At 43.0% G+C, this 14,235-nt stretch overlaps 1 protein-coding gene across 3 annotated transcripts in view; it reads right to left on the bottom strand.

The window, feature by feature from the left end:
* Nucleotides 1–9,765: 9,765 nt before the first annotated feature.
* Nucleotides 9,766–14,235, bottom strand: part of PSTPIP1 (proline-serine-threonine phosphatase interacting protein 1) — a 56,142-nt gene continuing 51,672 nt past the window's right edge. Inside the window, exons 14-15 of one of the 3 annotated variants that reach the window (XM_076348462.1) lie at nt 13,185–13,285; nt 9,766–11,267 (exon numbers count right to left, since the gene is read on the bottom strand). In XM_076348462.1, the coding sequence (XP_076204577.1) occupies nt 11,136–11,267; nt 13,185–13,285 (233 nt within the window). In that variant the 3' untranslated portion in view covers nt 9,766–11,135. The remainder of the gene's footprint in view (nt 11,268–13,184; nt 13,286–14,235) is intronic. The other 2 variants (XM_076348463.1, XM_076348464.1) reach the window with 2 other exon arrangements.

Genomic DNA, 14,235 nt, shown 5'->3' with positions numbered 1-14,235 from the left:
GAAATAAGGTTGATATATCGGGAAATATTTTTTTTTCCTATTGAAAGAATGAGTAAGCTTTGGATTGCATTAGACAGGAATGTTGGTGTCAGTGTAATTTGGCCTTCCTGATATGCTTGTATCTGCCATTTTTAGGGGACGGGGATGACTTAGTTTTGATTCCAGCTCTCTTCTTCCTTGACTCCTCTGTCTGACACTTTCAGTTCCTGTTTGGATTTCCTCTTGTCTATCTTGTAGCTCGATAGAAGGCAATCCTGCTACTATTGCAAGCAAAATGTTACGTTTCTTACTTTTTAGATGTAGCTGAGTGCTTCCAAGAGGTTTCTTCTGTGTATTTAACTCTTTGGAATATACAGTATGTAGGGTGTTCCTATCCCCCTACTTAATCTGATGTGACTCGTCTTCTGTAGCACAATCTACCAAAATTCAGCTCTGTTACAGTAAGATCTTGCAGCACAGGAAATACAGAACCAATAAATAATTCTTGGTACCCTGTTGATAGGTTTGATAGAAACTCTGTAGGACTGATTACAGTGTAGTACATTGATTACATTTTCACATTTCACTACGCTGTCAAATGCTGATAATGTTATCTATGAAGTCTAGCCACTTTTTTTCAGCAGCTACTACTTTTACTGTTACTTCAGCCAGTGAAGCTGTTAATACTAGCAACACCGGGTGATTTGGGGAGGGAGAAAGGTTTGTTTTTATTTAAAGGGGTGGCTGGATCTGTTCTGTGTGTTGCTTGACAGTACTTCAATTTGCAGCTTCAAATCGCTAGCAGTATGTTTACTTCACCCTAGCTGCCCAGCTGAAGTGGCTGCACATCCAAACCACCCGGGTCTGGTGCCTTCTGCTGAAGAGGCAACGAGGTCTCAGCGCAGACTGCACAGGAAATTATTCAAAGAATGATTGAACATGTGTATGCTATGTGGAGCACACAAGCATGTACCTTGCCTACAGCAGTGAGCCTGACCTCATCCAGAGCTTTTTAACACATGGGATTAGAATTGCCTTAAGGGTGTTTTTTAATTGAGCTTTGTTTCTTCTTGCTGCCATTAAAATGACTTTGAAGTACATTGCAGTGCAAGTCCTGTGCTTTACTGCCTTTCAGCAACCTAATACGAGGCTCATGAGAATTCAAGAATCTCATTCAGACTACAGTCCGGTAAGGCATGATCAGGTGTGTGTTTGTCTTATTAAACAGGGGGGAAAAAATGGTCTAACAAGCTCACTTTAACGAAGTTAGTAAAAAAAAATCTGTCTTGATAGCAAGAGGAGGACAGCTCGTGAGATTTTTAAGTACTTGGAGTTTCAGATGAGGTTTGAGTAAGTACTTGTGATAACAGTGATAGCCTCCACAGTACAGAGTTAGTGGATCTTGTAACTGATTTAGTCTTAGGCCTGAGATAAATCCCACTGAAATGCAATAGAAGTCTCCAAGTGCAGTGGATCTTAGGTTTTCCTGTGTGCTATATCCTGTAGCATAAGCACACACTTGGATGAATGCAGTGCTTAGCAGACTGGCACCTGAGCCTCTAAACTGTCTTTTTCAATTTTCACTCTTTGGTGCCACCCTCACTGATTGGAGCAGCTGCCTTTTCTACATATAATAAGCCTACTTCCACATCCTTTTTTGAAACTATCTTGCTAATCTTTTCCTTGCTGATCTCTGCACCTTCTCATAACTGATCTGTTTCCTCTGGAGCTGTATTGAGTAGATGGAAAGGTCTTTTGGGGGCAGCATCTTTTAAAACATGATGTATGCTTGGGATGTTGTTAAAAGGCCGGAGAGCAAACTGACATCTATGTTGCATCTAAACTGGTGCTAGCACAAAGCTTCCCCTGTCTGCCAAATTGCTAAACTTGATGCAGTGACCTATAAAGTGGCAACAGTATTTGCTTGCTATAGGCTGTGCAAGGCTGTTGGGCGATAAGATGCTGGCACTCTTAACCCTGTTTCCCACTGTCTTGCATATAATTTTCATATTTCTAGACTGCTTCAGTGCTGATCTTTCACTTCTACTGTAGGGCTGTCTGTCTTGGATTTGCTGTTTGTCCATCTCTGTCTTGGTGATACTGTTCAGTATTGGGACTGACTAGGAGAGAGCAAAATCAGTGGCATATACCAGAATTATGTTGCTGCTGCTTTTTGGAAGTCTAGGTGGATCTGATTTTGATGGGGCAGTGTCTTAGTTTGCCTGTGCCCTACATAGCAGTAGGTATAAACTTTGCCCTTCTCTCCTAATTCCAGGTGAAAGGAGTATCTGCAAAAAAATACCAAGGTAGTCCTGCAACAAGTCCTGTTTCCTCTGTATAGTGTATCACAAGGATTAGTGCTCAAAAATAAGGGTAAATCACAGGCTGCTTTTTACTAGATGGAGGAGAAGGAAGTGCTGGGGAAGCACAGCTGTACAGCTGCTCCTTGGCCATGTGTTACACCCCAGGCAGGTTTAATGGCCTGACAGCTGGCTGGGGTAGTGGGGTAAATGAGATGTAGAGTTTGCCCACCTGTTTCTCTACTTCCTCACTATGATGGTTGCCTTCATGATACAGATTTTGTTTTCATGATACATGTTTAGTCCAGGCATATACCTTTGACTTAGTCTTTGCTGTGACTGCAGTAATATCTGCTGGATCTGTGCCTGGCAGCAGCTGTTGTTTCCCTCCATGTCTAGACTCCAGGATATCTGTTCAGCTGTATTTTCTGTGGTCTATGTACACTGCAGATAAACATCAAGTACAGTTTACCCATAACCTGAATGTATGGCCAGGTTTTGTAGACCAAACCTGGACATGAACTTTAATCATGCAAATGAGACAGTATCAGAGCTCAAGTCTGGCAACCTAACTGAGACTCACTTAGTGATCCTGCTGGAGCAAGCAAAGAAGCACTTAAGTTTCAACTTTTTAGTGCTATGCAATGGACAAAACTTTTTCTTCTTGCTCTCACCTGCTTCTCATGACACTGAATGATCATGTTTCACATCAAAGCTTTTGAGTTGAAACCTCTTCTCTCTTTGTCAGAGGGAAGCCTGCAAACATGGGTTACTACTGGTAACTGGTGAGGCACACCAGCATAGGGCCACAGAGCTATTGCTGTTGATGCTCCAGAGAATGGACAGCTTTGCTTTCATCTTGGATGTGTGGTGCTTCAGGCAACAGCCCCTTTCACCAAATGGGCTCCTGCCCCATTTCAAAGAATAACTTTTTCCAGGGTAACTGCAGTGTCAGACCTTTGCTAGCATCAGGCTGTGACTGAAGAACTGGAATTCATTTTCTTCAAGCAAATAAAATGTTTAAGCAAACCACTGACATTTGGGGACTTGGGAGCAGCTAGGATGCCTTGCATGCAAAAGCAGTCTGTTTTGTAGACCAAAGTAGGAATCAGTCTAGAAAACTGCTTTTGAACAGAGTTCTGAAATTTTTCTCCCACCTGGACAAAGGAAGCAGTAATATATGAAATTAAGTCACGCTTGCCACTGAATGAGGCTGCCAGCAAATCAAGTAAACGGGTAGTGTTCATAGGCTCTCAAGTAAGAGAAGGATAAGTCATCTTTGGCAACAATTGCATTGTGTGGTCCTGTGCTAGGCCTCTATAAGCACCTCACAGATAATAGGCAAGACTCTATTTCCCAGTACATACTGTAGAAGAACTAGGCACTCCTGGCACTTCCAGGACTTGGAGAATGCCCCATCCTTGGGAAGCATGCTTGTTACTAATAGTCCAGCACTCTACAAAGTGTTCTTCTGCTTTGAATACAATATCCATTTTAAAAGCTTAAAACCACCACTTTAGCCTGGCAGTGTTAGTGTACATGGGTGGGAAACAAAGATGTCAGCATCAAAAAATGGTGCATTGAGGATACGGTTCACAGACTGAGCAAACATAAGTTAAATGTAGGGCCTGTGCTGATAAGCGCTCTGGTTAAAAAAGCTGGCACAGGACCCTGCAGAGCAGGGAGGATGCATTTCTCAAGATCCCTCCTATCCCTGGAATAAGAGCTTCTCTTTGGTTTTGAGTCCCCCCATGGCTGCTGAATTGAGCAGTGACCGTAGTAAAACCTTTAGCTGCCACTTAGCAGAACAAAGTCACTGTCGCTCATGTCTCCCTTCCTCACAAGGGGTTCAGAAACAAGAAGGGCTGTGCAGCCCTTCTCTAGAGACAAAGCATTTCTCACGTCTATCAGTGCATTGAAAGCTTTCCCATTCACACTTATGTTAACATTCTTATCCTGGGAAGGTTAAAGTTCACTAGTTTCCCAAGAAGTTCCTCCATGGACTGTTTTCGGCTTAAAATTTCAGAACAATTCTTCCTTAGATGCAGCTGTTGAGCATTTATGCCCTTGCAAAGTGGAAGGGAAATGGACTAAACTCCCCCACACGCTCCCTGCATTGAGTGTGAGTGTTATATCTGCAACCCCCTTCCTAAGAGCTGTCCAGTTGTATTACAAAACAAGCAATGGCAGTGTGTACACAATATAATTTGTCCTTTTGTACAAGATTTTCTATTGCAAATATTGATCTGACCACCACCCAATGCTAGCTTGCTTAGACCGAGTCTAGGATTGAACAATCACAAAAATACTTAGTGTGCCAAAAGGATTTTCACTTCATGATGTCAAGGTGGTTTACAAACTCCCCATGATGCATGGGGAAACTGAGGTATAACTTCTCCAAAGTCATACCTTTGCTTCACAAAGTCGGTCACTTTTTTATTAAAGGGTTTAGCCTGGGCTCCTTGAACAATCCAAGTGTGTAATCCCACACAGGAAATTTCATTCGTTTAGGCTAGAATTTCTTTAGCTGTACTGTATGTCCATTTACCCTGAGGCAGGGGCTACAGCAAATGCCAGAATTTCAAAGTTGAAGAGAATTCATGTCAAAGCACCACTGATGCAGTTATAGTTCATTCAGTATTGTACCAATTAACATGCTGATTATTTCTCCATATGTCTGCCCTTGATTTGGTGGTTTAGTTGAATTATGGTAAGGGCAGAAAAGCAGGGATTGTATGTCCTGTTTTATGTTTTCAAATCTGTACAACACTGGCTCTTTTAGATCTGATAAGAAAAATTCCTTCTGATTTCAAAGAACCTCTTAGGATATCTGTTCCCTCTTCACCCTCCCACCCCCAGTTGTTTTTGTACGCTCTTTGTTCTCAAGATGATCTGTGGAAACCCCTGGCTATAAACTGGTAGCTATGTTTTAAGTCCAATTCTGTTCACCCAGTGGTTTTGGAGGATTTTCTTTCCTCTTAGAAATTTCAGGGATGTCAAGTCTGATTTCTCCTGATTTTGCTGGGAGGTCTCAGTGATTTCTATTAGAGTTTTATATCTAAAAGCAAGATTTAGTCTGTGCTTTCAGTCAGAATACACCACCACAGTGAATCTGCCTTTTGGGCCCTTGTGTCAGACAGAAATGCTGCAGCCACATGGCACACAGCAGTGGTAGGCTGTAAATGTGCTCTTAATGTTGCGCAAAGCAGCTTTGTGCCAGATCAGGTGTCAGCTGTCCTTCAACAGCTGGTAGCACTGTACCGTGTGCACTGGCTAATTTGATGGAAATATGATTATCTGGCCATTCTAGAAACAGATCAAATTTGCACTCTGCATGATCCGGGAGTGCACAAATCTGGAGATAACTGTGGCTCTGAGCTTCCCTCATCCAAAACGTGAGCTGGCCACTGAAATTAGGTAATTGCTAACAAAGAATAGATAATGGCTAACAGTTTGACTAAAAGTTCTTTGCCCTCTCCACTTTCTCTCAGTAGATGGGGCGTTGTCATTTTGTTAATAACAGGCAGGACACTAATTCCTGTTCTTTTTCCAAAATCTAGTTACTCCGCACAAGTATCCTTTCCCCTACAAAAAACAGTCCATCAGCCCCTGCAGGCCCCTAGCAGCCATTTACTTTCCAGAAGCCCGATATGACCTACCATCACAACTTTATCTCCTTCCTCTTCCTGGGGAGCAAACCCTAGCTATTCTTTCTCCTTTAGCCTCAGCTACAGTGAGGATGCCCAACACATCACAGCTGCACTATAAAAACACCTGTGATGGGTACTGTCATTAATTTAGGAAGCTGGTGAATGCTGCTGGTGGGTGGTAGCACCTGACCCTAATGCCATTTTTAGTTTTGTTTTGTAACAGCCAACTCTGCTTTACTGTAGGGGCTTGGCCACTTGGTTGTGCCCATGACCCCATGGCAGCAAGGAGACATGGGTGAAGGCCAAGCTAAGGGCACCGTCCTGCTCTCCTTGCTCACTAGCAATGAGCATAGTTTCCGTTTGAGGACACGTGAAGTATTGGTAGCTGTGTGGCTGGTAACTGCCCTTGCTTTCAATGCCCCAGCCCTGCAAGCTGGAGAACAACAAGGCAAGGGAAAAGAGATGGTATTGAGCAGCAGAGGCTGCTTTTCAGGCCTTTACAGTGGGTCCTATACTGTGCAGAGTTGTTGCCAGTCACACTGAAGGTTAACAGTGACCTTTCAGTGCAGCAAACTGTGTGTAGTGCTGATGTAGAGTCCCCTGGGTTCTCTAAGCCTGCACAGTTAAGCCAGCTAGCAATGATACTGCCAAGAGGTTACATAGTACCAGAGAAGAAAGTGTCTTAGTTATCCACCAGTGCTTAGGTTAGATGTTTCTTAATGCCCAACCAGGCTCCTATTAGACACCACCTGATGCCTGGCTTGTAATGAATCTCCTCTTGGCATCCGTGTGCTTCCACTTAAGCTGTATTCAGTAATCAGTGAGGTCTGAGCAGCAATCGGGAATCTTTGCCTAGAAAATTACCTCTGGAAAGGAGACTCAGACCTTGAATACACCTCTTGAAGAAGCAAGATGAGAAGGAATCCAAGGTAACAGTTGCTACTGTTTATGTCTTATGTATATGATCTGTCAACACTTTGACTGAAGTATGCCGGGGTTATTCGTAATAGAGTTCAAGCCACAGTCCTCAAGGAGGTTGCAAACACTTCAAACCTTGAACAGCTGCTGTGCTCCTGCTGTTGCTGACTGCTCAACTGTAAAGGGGTTGATTTCTTCCTTTCAGCTGAGTAGTTGTAAAAAATGCTAGAAGCTAGCTGTCTGTAGTAATGGACCTGTGAGCTTGGCAGGAGGTCCTTTCTTTGTGGTTAAGCACTGACTGTGTTGGCTGTCCTAGAGCTGGGTTGCCTGGATCTCTCTGTTTCTAGTCTGACACTACTTATTTGACCAAGTTTTACTACTGGCTTGTGGGCTCTTAATGCCATATGCAGCAGCTGAAATCTGTTTTGTGCAGAGCTGGGCCTCATGCTGCTCTTGTAGATATTTCCTGATTACATATGGTTGTTGTTGGTTAAATGTTATTTTTCAACAGGTTTTCCTGTTCTCCTTAATTAATGATAACATGGTAAAAGAGAATAATGTGCATATCTGAGTCTGGTTTAAGGGTACTGTTGGGCTGGATTGCCTACTTCCAACCTTTGAATTCTTGTTGCAGTTAAAGGAATAATAGAACAGATTACCACTACACTTTTTCATAGCAATCTCACGGCCATGTTCCTCAAATCCAAAATCCATCTAGAAGAGTAGCAGCTGTCAACCTCAGTCCCTTTCTATTCTGTTGTGGTTTGTGAGGGAAATGACTCCCAATCTTTCTTGACGTTCATATTTAATGGATAGATGATGCCTGTTTCTTATGGCCTAGTCAAAATTCTAGAGGTAACAGTTACAGGTCTGACATTGTTCAGCATGAAATACTTGTTGTCTGTTGTGCAAACTGAAGTCCTGCAGTGCCAAGTCAAAAACAGCTCAGTAATTTTATTGTAACTTCTCTTTAATGAGTTTGTCTGTATATACATACAAGTCACAGGCTATAGGTAGGTAATCAAGTTATCCCCTTGCAGAGCAGCTGGCAAATGCATGTTCCTTGCTCTCTGGGAACAGCTTCTTATGTGTGAACCCACCCGGAGCCAGAGCACTAGCAGCGTCAGTAATGAGGTAGTCTGCTTATTGAGAGTGTGCTATGAAATAGGAGTTAACCTGACAAACACACAACTTTGTTTGCCACTGTTGTTTTGTCCCTGCATGTTGTTTGGCACCTCCTTGCCAAAAAATGGTAGTCAAAATGAACGTGGAGGCTTATCAGAAGTGTTTGTCCAAAAAGAATTTCAACCAAAAATGTTGGAGTTTAGTTTAAGAATGCCTCCCACTGGAAAGGGCCCATTTCAGTTTCTCATCTTACCTGAAAATTAAATGATTGCTTGAATGCATCAGTTTTGTTGCCCAAGTGTTACCAATCTGGAGAGGAAACATTGTTATTAAAGCAATATTATTAAGGCAGTAACCTACATTTGACCTTCCTGCTTTTCCTACTGACAGGGAGGTGGGTGACACCTAAAATGGGGGTGTACTCAGAGGGTGTGGGTATTTCTTGATATCTCTGTTCTATTTCTGACAAGTGCTGCTACACTGATAGGGCAAACTGCCTAGATATGTCTTGGTAACCACTTATCAGCCAAATTCTTCAATGTAAAGCAGAGGAATCATGAGAAAACATTGCTGTTGCTTTTTCATTTCCTGAACAGTCTGGAGTTAGCATGTGGTACCCAAATGCTATGACACTGGGTAGATTTTGAAATATCTATAGCCTCTTGCACTTACAACAGTATTTACTTGACAGAAGAAGAGATAGGTAGAAAGGAAACCAGTTTCCTGAGTTTAACAGCAAAAACATGAAATTATTTGATGGGGTAGAAAGAGCAGTCACCATTCCACTAGCTGTCTGTCCGTCAGTGATGTAGACCATGTGGTACATGTAAGCAAAGATGATCTGTAACAGGTTTTCAGGGTAACCAGGACTGGGTACTGCAGCGTCTTGTGTGAGGCTGTCTGGGCCCCCAGAGAAGCGAGGAGTCTTAGCAAAATCTGTGTGTCACACATAATTAGAGGAGATGCATCTCAATGGTTTATTTTTTTCTCTTTAATTAAGATAATCTGCAAAATAGCTACCTAAATTTATTTAAGTATTTGTTGGTTTATTACAGTTCTCTTTGTGGAAGACTGAGTGTTCAAGAAGCAAATATATTAAATCTCTCATACTTTAGGTTCCTCTCATGCTGTACATAACAAGTGATGTTGTAGTTGTCTGACAGCTACCATTTACAGTGCGGTGGCCTAGCTGAAGGCTATTGTGGAACATCTTTCTATCACTGTTCAATTCGGACGTGATCACGGAAACCTGTTGTTAACATCTTCAGCCTAAGCACTACTGTTCGTATAACCTAGTGCCTTAAATGCCGTTCAAGTTCCTGCAGTTCCTCTGAGCCTGTGCTAATGTGAGGTACTAAGAGCCCTTCAGCACGGATGCAGATGTGCTGCATATTAACTTGGGTAGGTGTGGGAAGGACAAGTGTGCCTGTGCAAAGGACTGCAGGGAACTAAAGAAAAAGGGCCTGCAGCAACTTTTATTCCATTCTTGAAGCAAGAAATTAGAATAAGGTACTGTAAGTGCCTCTGACCTTCATTCTGTTTCATTTAAGGAATAATTGCATTGACCATTATGGCTTTTTCTTCTGTCTAGATTTCTCTTTGTCTTTCCTGCTGTGTCTTAGCTAACAGTTCCTCCCTGCTCTGTGCCTTTTGGGTAGCAATTTGATTCATTTTCATTGACTTGGTTCAGTTTTAAGACCTGAAACCTTGGCAAACAAGGTCATTCTGCCCCCAGAAATAGCGCGCTCTGCTTCAGATGAAATCACCGATTTTTATTTTTTTTTAACCATCTCGAAATACTGAAAAGGGAGGAGTGGCAGAAAGTATCTATCGATCCCTTGGTAAGTACAGTGGCAGTTGGAAACGTTCTTAAATACTAAACTAGAAAGACTGATAAGAGCTGAAATCTGTGAAATACAGTGAACCTGTACAGTGCGGCTTCTCTGAAGAGAGTTTGTTGAAGAACAAGCACATTAAAAGTGCCTGGAAAGGAACCAGGACATGTCTATGCCAGCAATCCCAGAGGTGCAAAGGCTGTAGATAGCAGTTAGAGACAGAAAAGCCTGTGGGCAGAAGAGAAGGAGAGGATCAGCCAGGTGGACAGAGGAGTTGAAAGGAGAATGCACTGATGACACGGGTATGCAGGTTGCATGAGGAGATAATTGGCACTTCTCTCCTGTGCTCAGGGTAGAGGGTTCAGGGCAGTGCAGCACTGCTGGAGGCTTTGCTTATTTGTTGTTTCTGTTGTTTATTTAAACATGAAAAATCCCAGGGAGGTGTCAGGGAAAACATCTAACCAAGGCAAAAGCAAGCCTTGGGTTCATCATCTCTCCTTATTTTGCTGCCCCAGAATCCAGTGCAAAGCAGAACCGTGGGTAGCATAGATTTCATTGTATTAGGAGATGGCCGTGATGGGGAGTGCTTTATGTTTTCTTACTACTGATGTGTCTCGGTACTTCAGGTGCTCCTCTCTAGCTGCGTTCATTGTTTTCCATATTTTCATCAGTAACTCTGATAAAGAACAGTGGAGGATTCCCCACCTTTCTCCCTGGTTACCCATGTGCTGTAAGGGGAACTCGAAAGGGGGCTGTTAAAAGGAACTTAAGAGAGCTTTTTCCTTGCTATGTACAGCTAAGACGCTGTGACATCAGAGCTATCGCTTTCCACCCCACTGTCAAAAATGCTTGCATGGCCTGTGCAGTGAGAGGAGGGGATCCATTGCAGAGAACATGGCTGCTGTGACCATGAGGGTGGCTCACAGGCTGGCTGGAGGTGGTCCTCTGTCCTGGAGAAACAGCACTTGCTTCCTTGATCTTTTTCCTTTAGTGCTGTTAAGTTCTGGGCAGGATTTTCCTCCCAGATTCACCATGCTTTGCAACGCTGATGGCAGCACAGTGTGCTGAGGGTAGGAAGAACTGTGGTAAGAAACGCAAGTCCTAATCTCTCTGAGGTGAAGACATTTTTTGCAGACTGTAGGCCAGGAGGTGCTGGGATGGGGCAGGAGGAAGGAAGAGGAAAGCATGGTCAGTTGGTTATTTCCTGACTGGTAATTGTAGAAGACAGTGTTATGGGTTGCCCTTGGGTCAGCTGAAGCAGACCTTGTGTGCTGTTTGTTTTCAGTAATAGAGTATTTTTAAAGTCTGAGGACTGGGGCTTCTTTTCATCAAAGCTTTTCGAGATAAGACCCTGGCACAAAGCCTCGCTGCCCATTCCTTTCTGCCGTCCACCAGCCATCCTCGTTTTCTTCAATGACAACTACAATGTCTCCTTCACTGATGTCCAGTTCATCCACGTTCTGAAAGTAGACAGGGAAAGGAAATGTGGTTAGCCTGAGAGCACAGGAGGGCCCAAGCATGTATCTGGTGGGGTTTTTTACCCTGCCTTTCATCAACAGTCTGCCGGTGTCCTTTGGCTTGGGAATGAGCCTGAGATACCACACAATGAGGGATTAAGCACTTACTAAGCTGGCTATTTCCTTAAGATCCTCAAATTTCCCCAGTCTCCATGGTGTCTTCTGCTGAGCAACTTGACTGTTGTATTATTGGGGAAGGCCGGAAAGGGTTAAATACGACTGTCCTAAACCAGCTAACCATGACCCTTTCGTAGTCTGCAGGTGTTGCTAAATAAAACAGTGCACAGCTTAATTCCCAAAGGAGATAAAAACAGTGTCTCTACTAATCCAGGCCTTAAATAGGTCTCTCAGTTCTTTTAATACAGAACAGCGGTGATCAGTGGAGGTATAGCAGCTCTTCCTGAGATACGTAACTTTTATCTCTGAGACCAATGGAGTAGTTGCAAGTAAGCTAGCGCTGAGCTCTCAGGCAGCCATCAGTCCGTTCAGTGGTGCTGTCCTATTTTCCATAGGAAACCACTTTGCTACCCACAGTGTAGTAAAATAGAAAACAGGGTAAGAGAGGCTTCCAGATATGCTTGATGCATCAGCTAAATCTAAATTTAATGTACCTGAAGTACATTTTTTAAAAAAAAAAAAAAGAGAGGTCTCAATATACAATATACTGAAAGTGGTAACAGGCTCTTTCTCAGCAGGGAAAATCTGTGTGTGTCATATTTTTAAGACAACTCCTGGAGTAAGGATCTGACAACGGGATCCAGCAGTCTCCTCAGGGGAACTGCCATTAACAGTGAGGTACTTTCAGCTGTGCTTGGATGAAATTTCAGGCAAATAATAAAAGAAAGTTTAATACAAAGCAAAACAAAGAACATATAATAAAAGGTGTCAGAACGCTGCTGTACCTAAGAGAAAGTGCTCCTTTCCAGTCCTTTCTCTATTTTAATAATTTATCTGGCTATGTGATTTTGTCACGTGCCAGCATTTCTTCAATGTTGGCTATTGATGGCACGTCCTGTGGTGTGAGGGTCTCTCTGCACTGTAACATAAGACCTCCTGGATGCTGCTCCTTCTGCTAATCTAAAGCTAATAAAAGGTAGCTTTAAACTGACATGTAATTAAATTGTGCAAGTCCCACTGGGGGACGCTAATGGTTTAGCAAGAGTCCAAGAGGTTCTGGAGTCCATCTGAATAAGAAAATATTCATAACCAGTCCATTCATAATCTTCTACTAATGGTACTATGCCTGGATAGGTCTGAAGCCAGCGAGGGTTCAGTATCCCAGTTAAGGATGCAGGTTGCTCTTTATAACAATCTTTTGGTACGTGGACCACGTCCACTGCAATTCTGCAACTTGCAACATGGAAGTACAGGGAAACAGTCATTTATGGGGATTCAGTCCTCTCCAGCATGGAGAGCACCTCAGTTGAAGCCAGTGTGTTAAACTGGAGCAGGACTCTCCAGATGATAAGTGAGATCAAGTGGAGAAGAGTTCCTAGATAAGCATCTGTCACGTGTTCTTACACGAGGAACCTGTAGCTATTTTCCCTAGGAGAACATTTCACAAGAGATTTAAGTTCAGAATGCACAATACTGCATAGCCATCATCCCCTAAAAAAATAGTTTTCCTTGTGTTTGTGGTCTCCTGTATCTCTAGAAGGAAGTTTTAACAGCTCAGCACTAATTTAGGAGGGATATAGCATGCTAATGTGTAATCACTTCCAGTAATTCTCTTAAGTGTCCCTGGCTGTAAAGTGAAGATAACGCCTCCTTCACAGAATTAACACTTTCAAGATGTTTGGATCAACATCATCTATTTTAAATCTGACACAATGAAATATTTATTTTGAAGCCTTTCATTACCTGGGCTGTGTAGTCATAAAGTACTCTGTAGTCCTGTGATGATGTGATTCCAGCTTGTTCATTTACAAAAACAGATGCATAGACTACGTCTGTTTTCTCTGCTAGGGGGGAAAAAAAAAAAAACAAACCACACACAGAAACAAAGAGTTCAGTTGCTTATAAATGCATGGGATCATATGCAAGAGTTCACAAATACAAGGGTTTCTGTTCTCTCTCTGTCTGGAGATGTACATGTATAGAAAAGCTGCTGTGAACTGTAGGTAAAGTCTTGCACAAAAACTGTGTCCCATTGATTAGATGACAATACACCCATTGAACTTTGTGGGAGGTCAGAAACTAGCTTTAGCCTCATCCAGGTTGGGAAAAATGTTTACCCTGCTAAAGCACAATCCAAATGTTCCAGAGAGCGAAATGCTGTGATTAAACTGGTTTAAAATGGTTGCTACTGGTGGTATAAAATTCTAGCAGTTCAGTGACTCACGTAGTCACTGACATAGTCGCTCACATAGTTCTCTTTTTCCCTTGAGAAAAATGGAAACTATTGTGCCAATGGGTCACCAGACGTTTTTCAGTAGTTTCCATAGTTCCCAGATAGCTATTTGTCACTGACATAACTTTTTTGGAAGATACTGTTTTAATCCAGCTTGTCATAATTAGGGAAACCTCTTATTCCTTCCCAGCATCTGCCTGGGAGCTTCTCCTGCTGTTGAGGTGAGCAGAAGTTTCCCACGTACGACTCCTCGGTGGGATGACAGCACTCTGACATCAGAGCGGCGCACAGAGCGGCCAGGGTGCCTGTACCTTCCCATAGTCAACCCTTGGTTTAGTCGTCCTGCTCTAAGGAGCACCGTCGGTTCCTTGATTTTTCAGATTTTGAAAGGCAAGCATGGGAGCAGTTGAAAAAGCTGAATGCAGAGAGTGTTTGCCATTCCTGAGGGTCTTGTCCAAGAAACGCTCTCCCCTCTTGTCCCCAGCCTAAGGAAATTCAGAAGGAGTGGCTACCCTCAACTGCTCAACGCTGCATTGCTCTACGTGGGCCCAAGCCCGAGAT

The sequence above is a fragment of the Aptenodytes patagonicus genome, chromosome 10, assembly GCF_965638725.1.
Source record: "Aptenodytes patagonicus chromosome 10, bAptPat1.pri.cur, whole genome shotgun sequence".
Taxonomy (NCBI): Eukaryota; Metazoa; Chordata; class Aves; order Sphenisciformes; family Spheniscidae; genus Aptenodytes; species Aptenodytes patagonicus.
The sequence above is the reverse complement of the archived record's forward strand: the minus strand, read 5'-3'. Positions and strand labels throughout refer to the sequence as shown.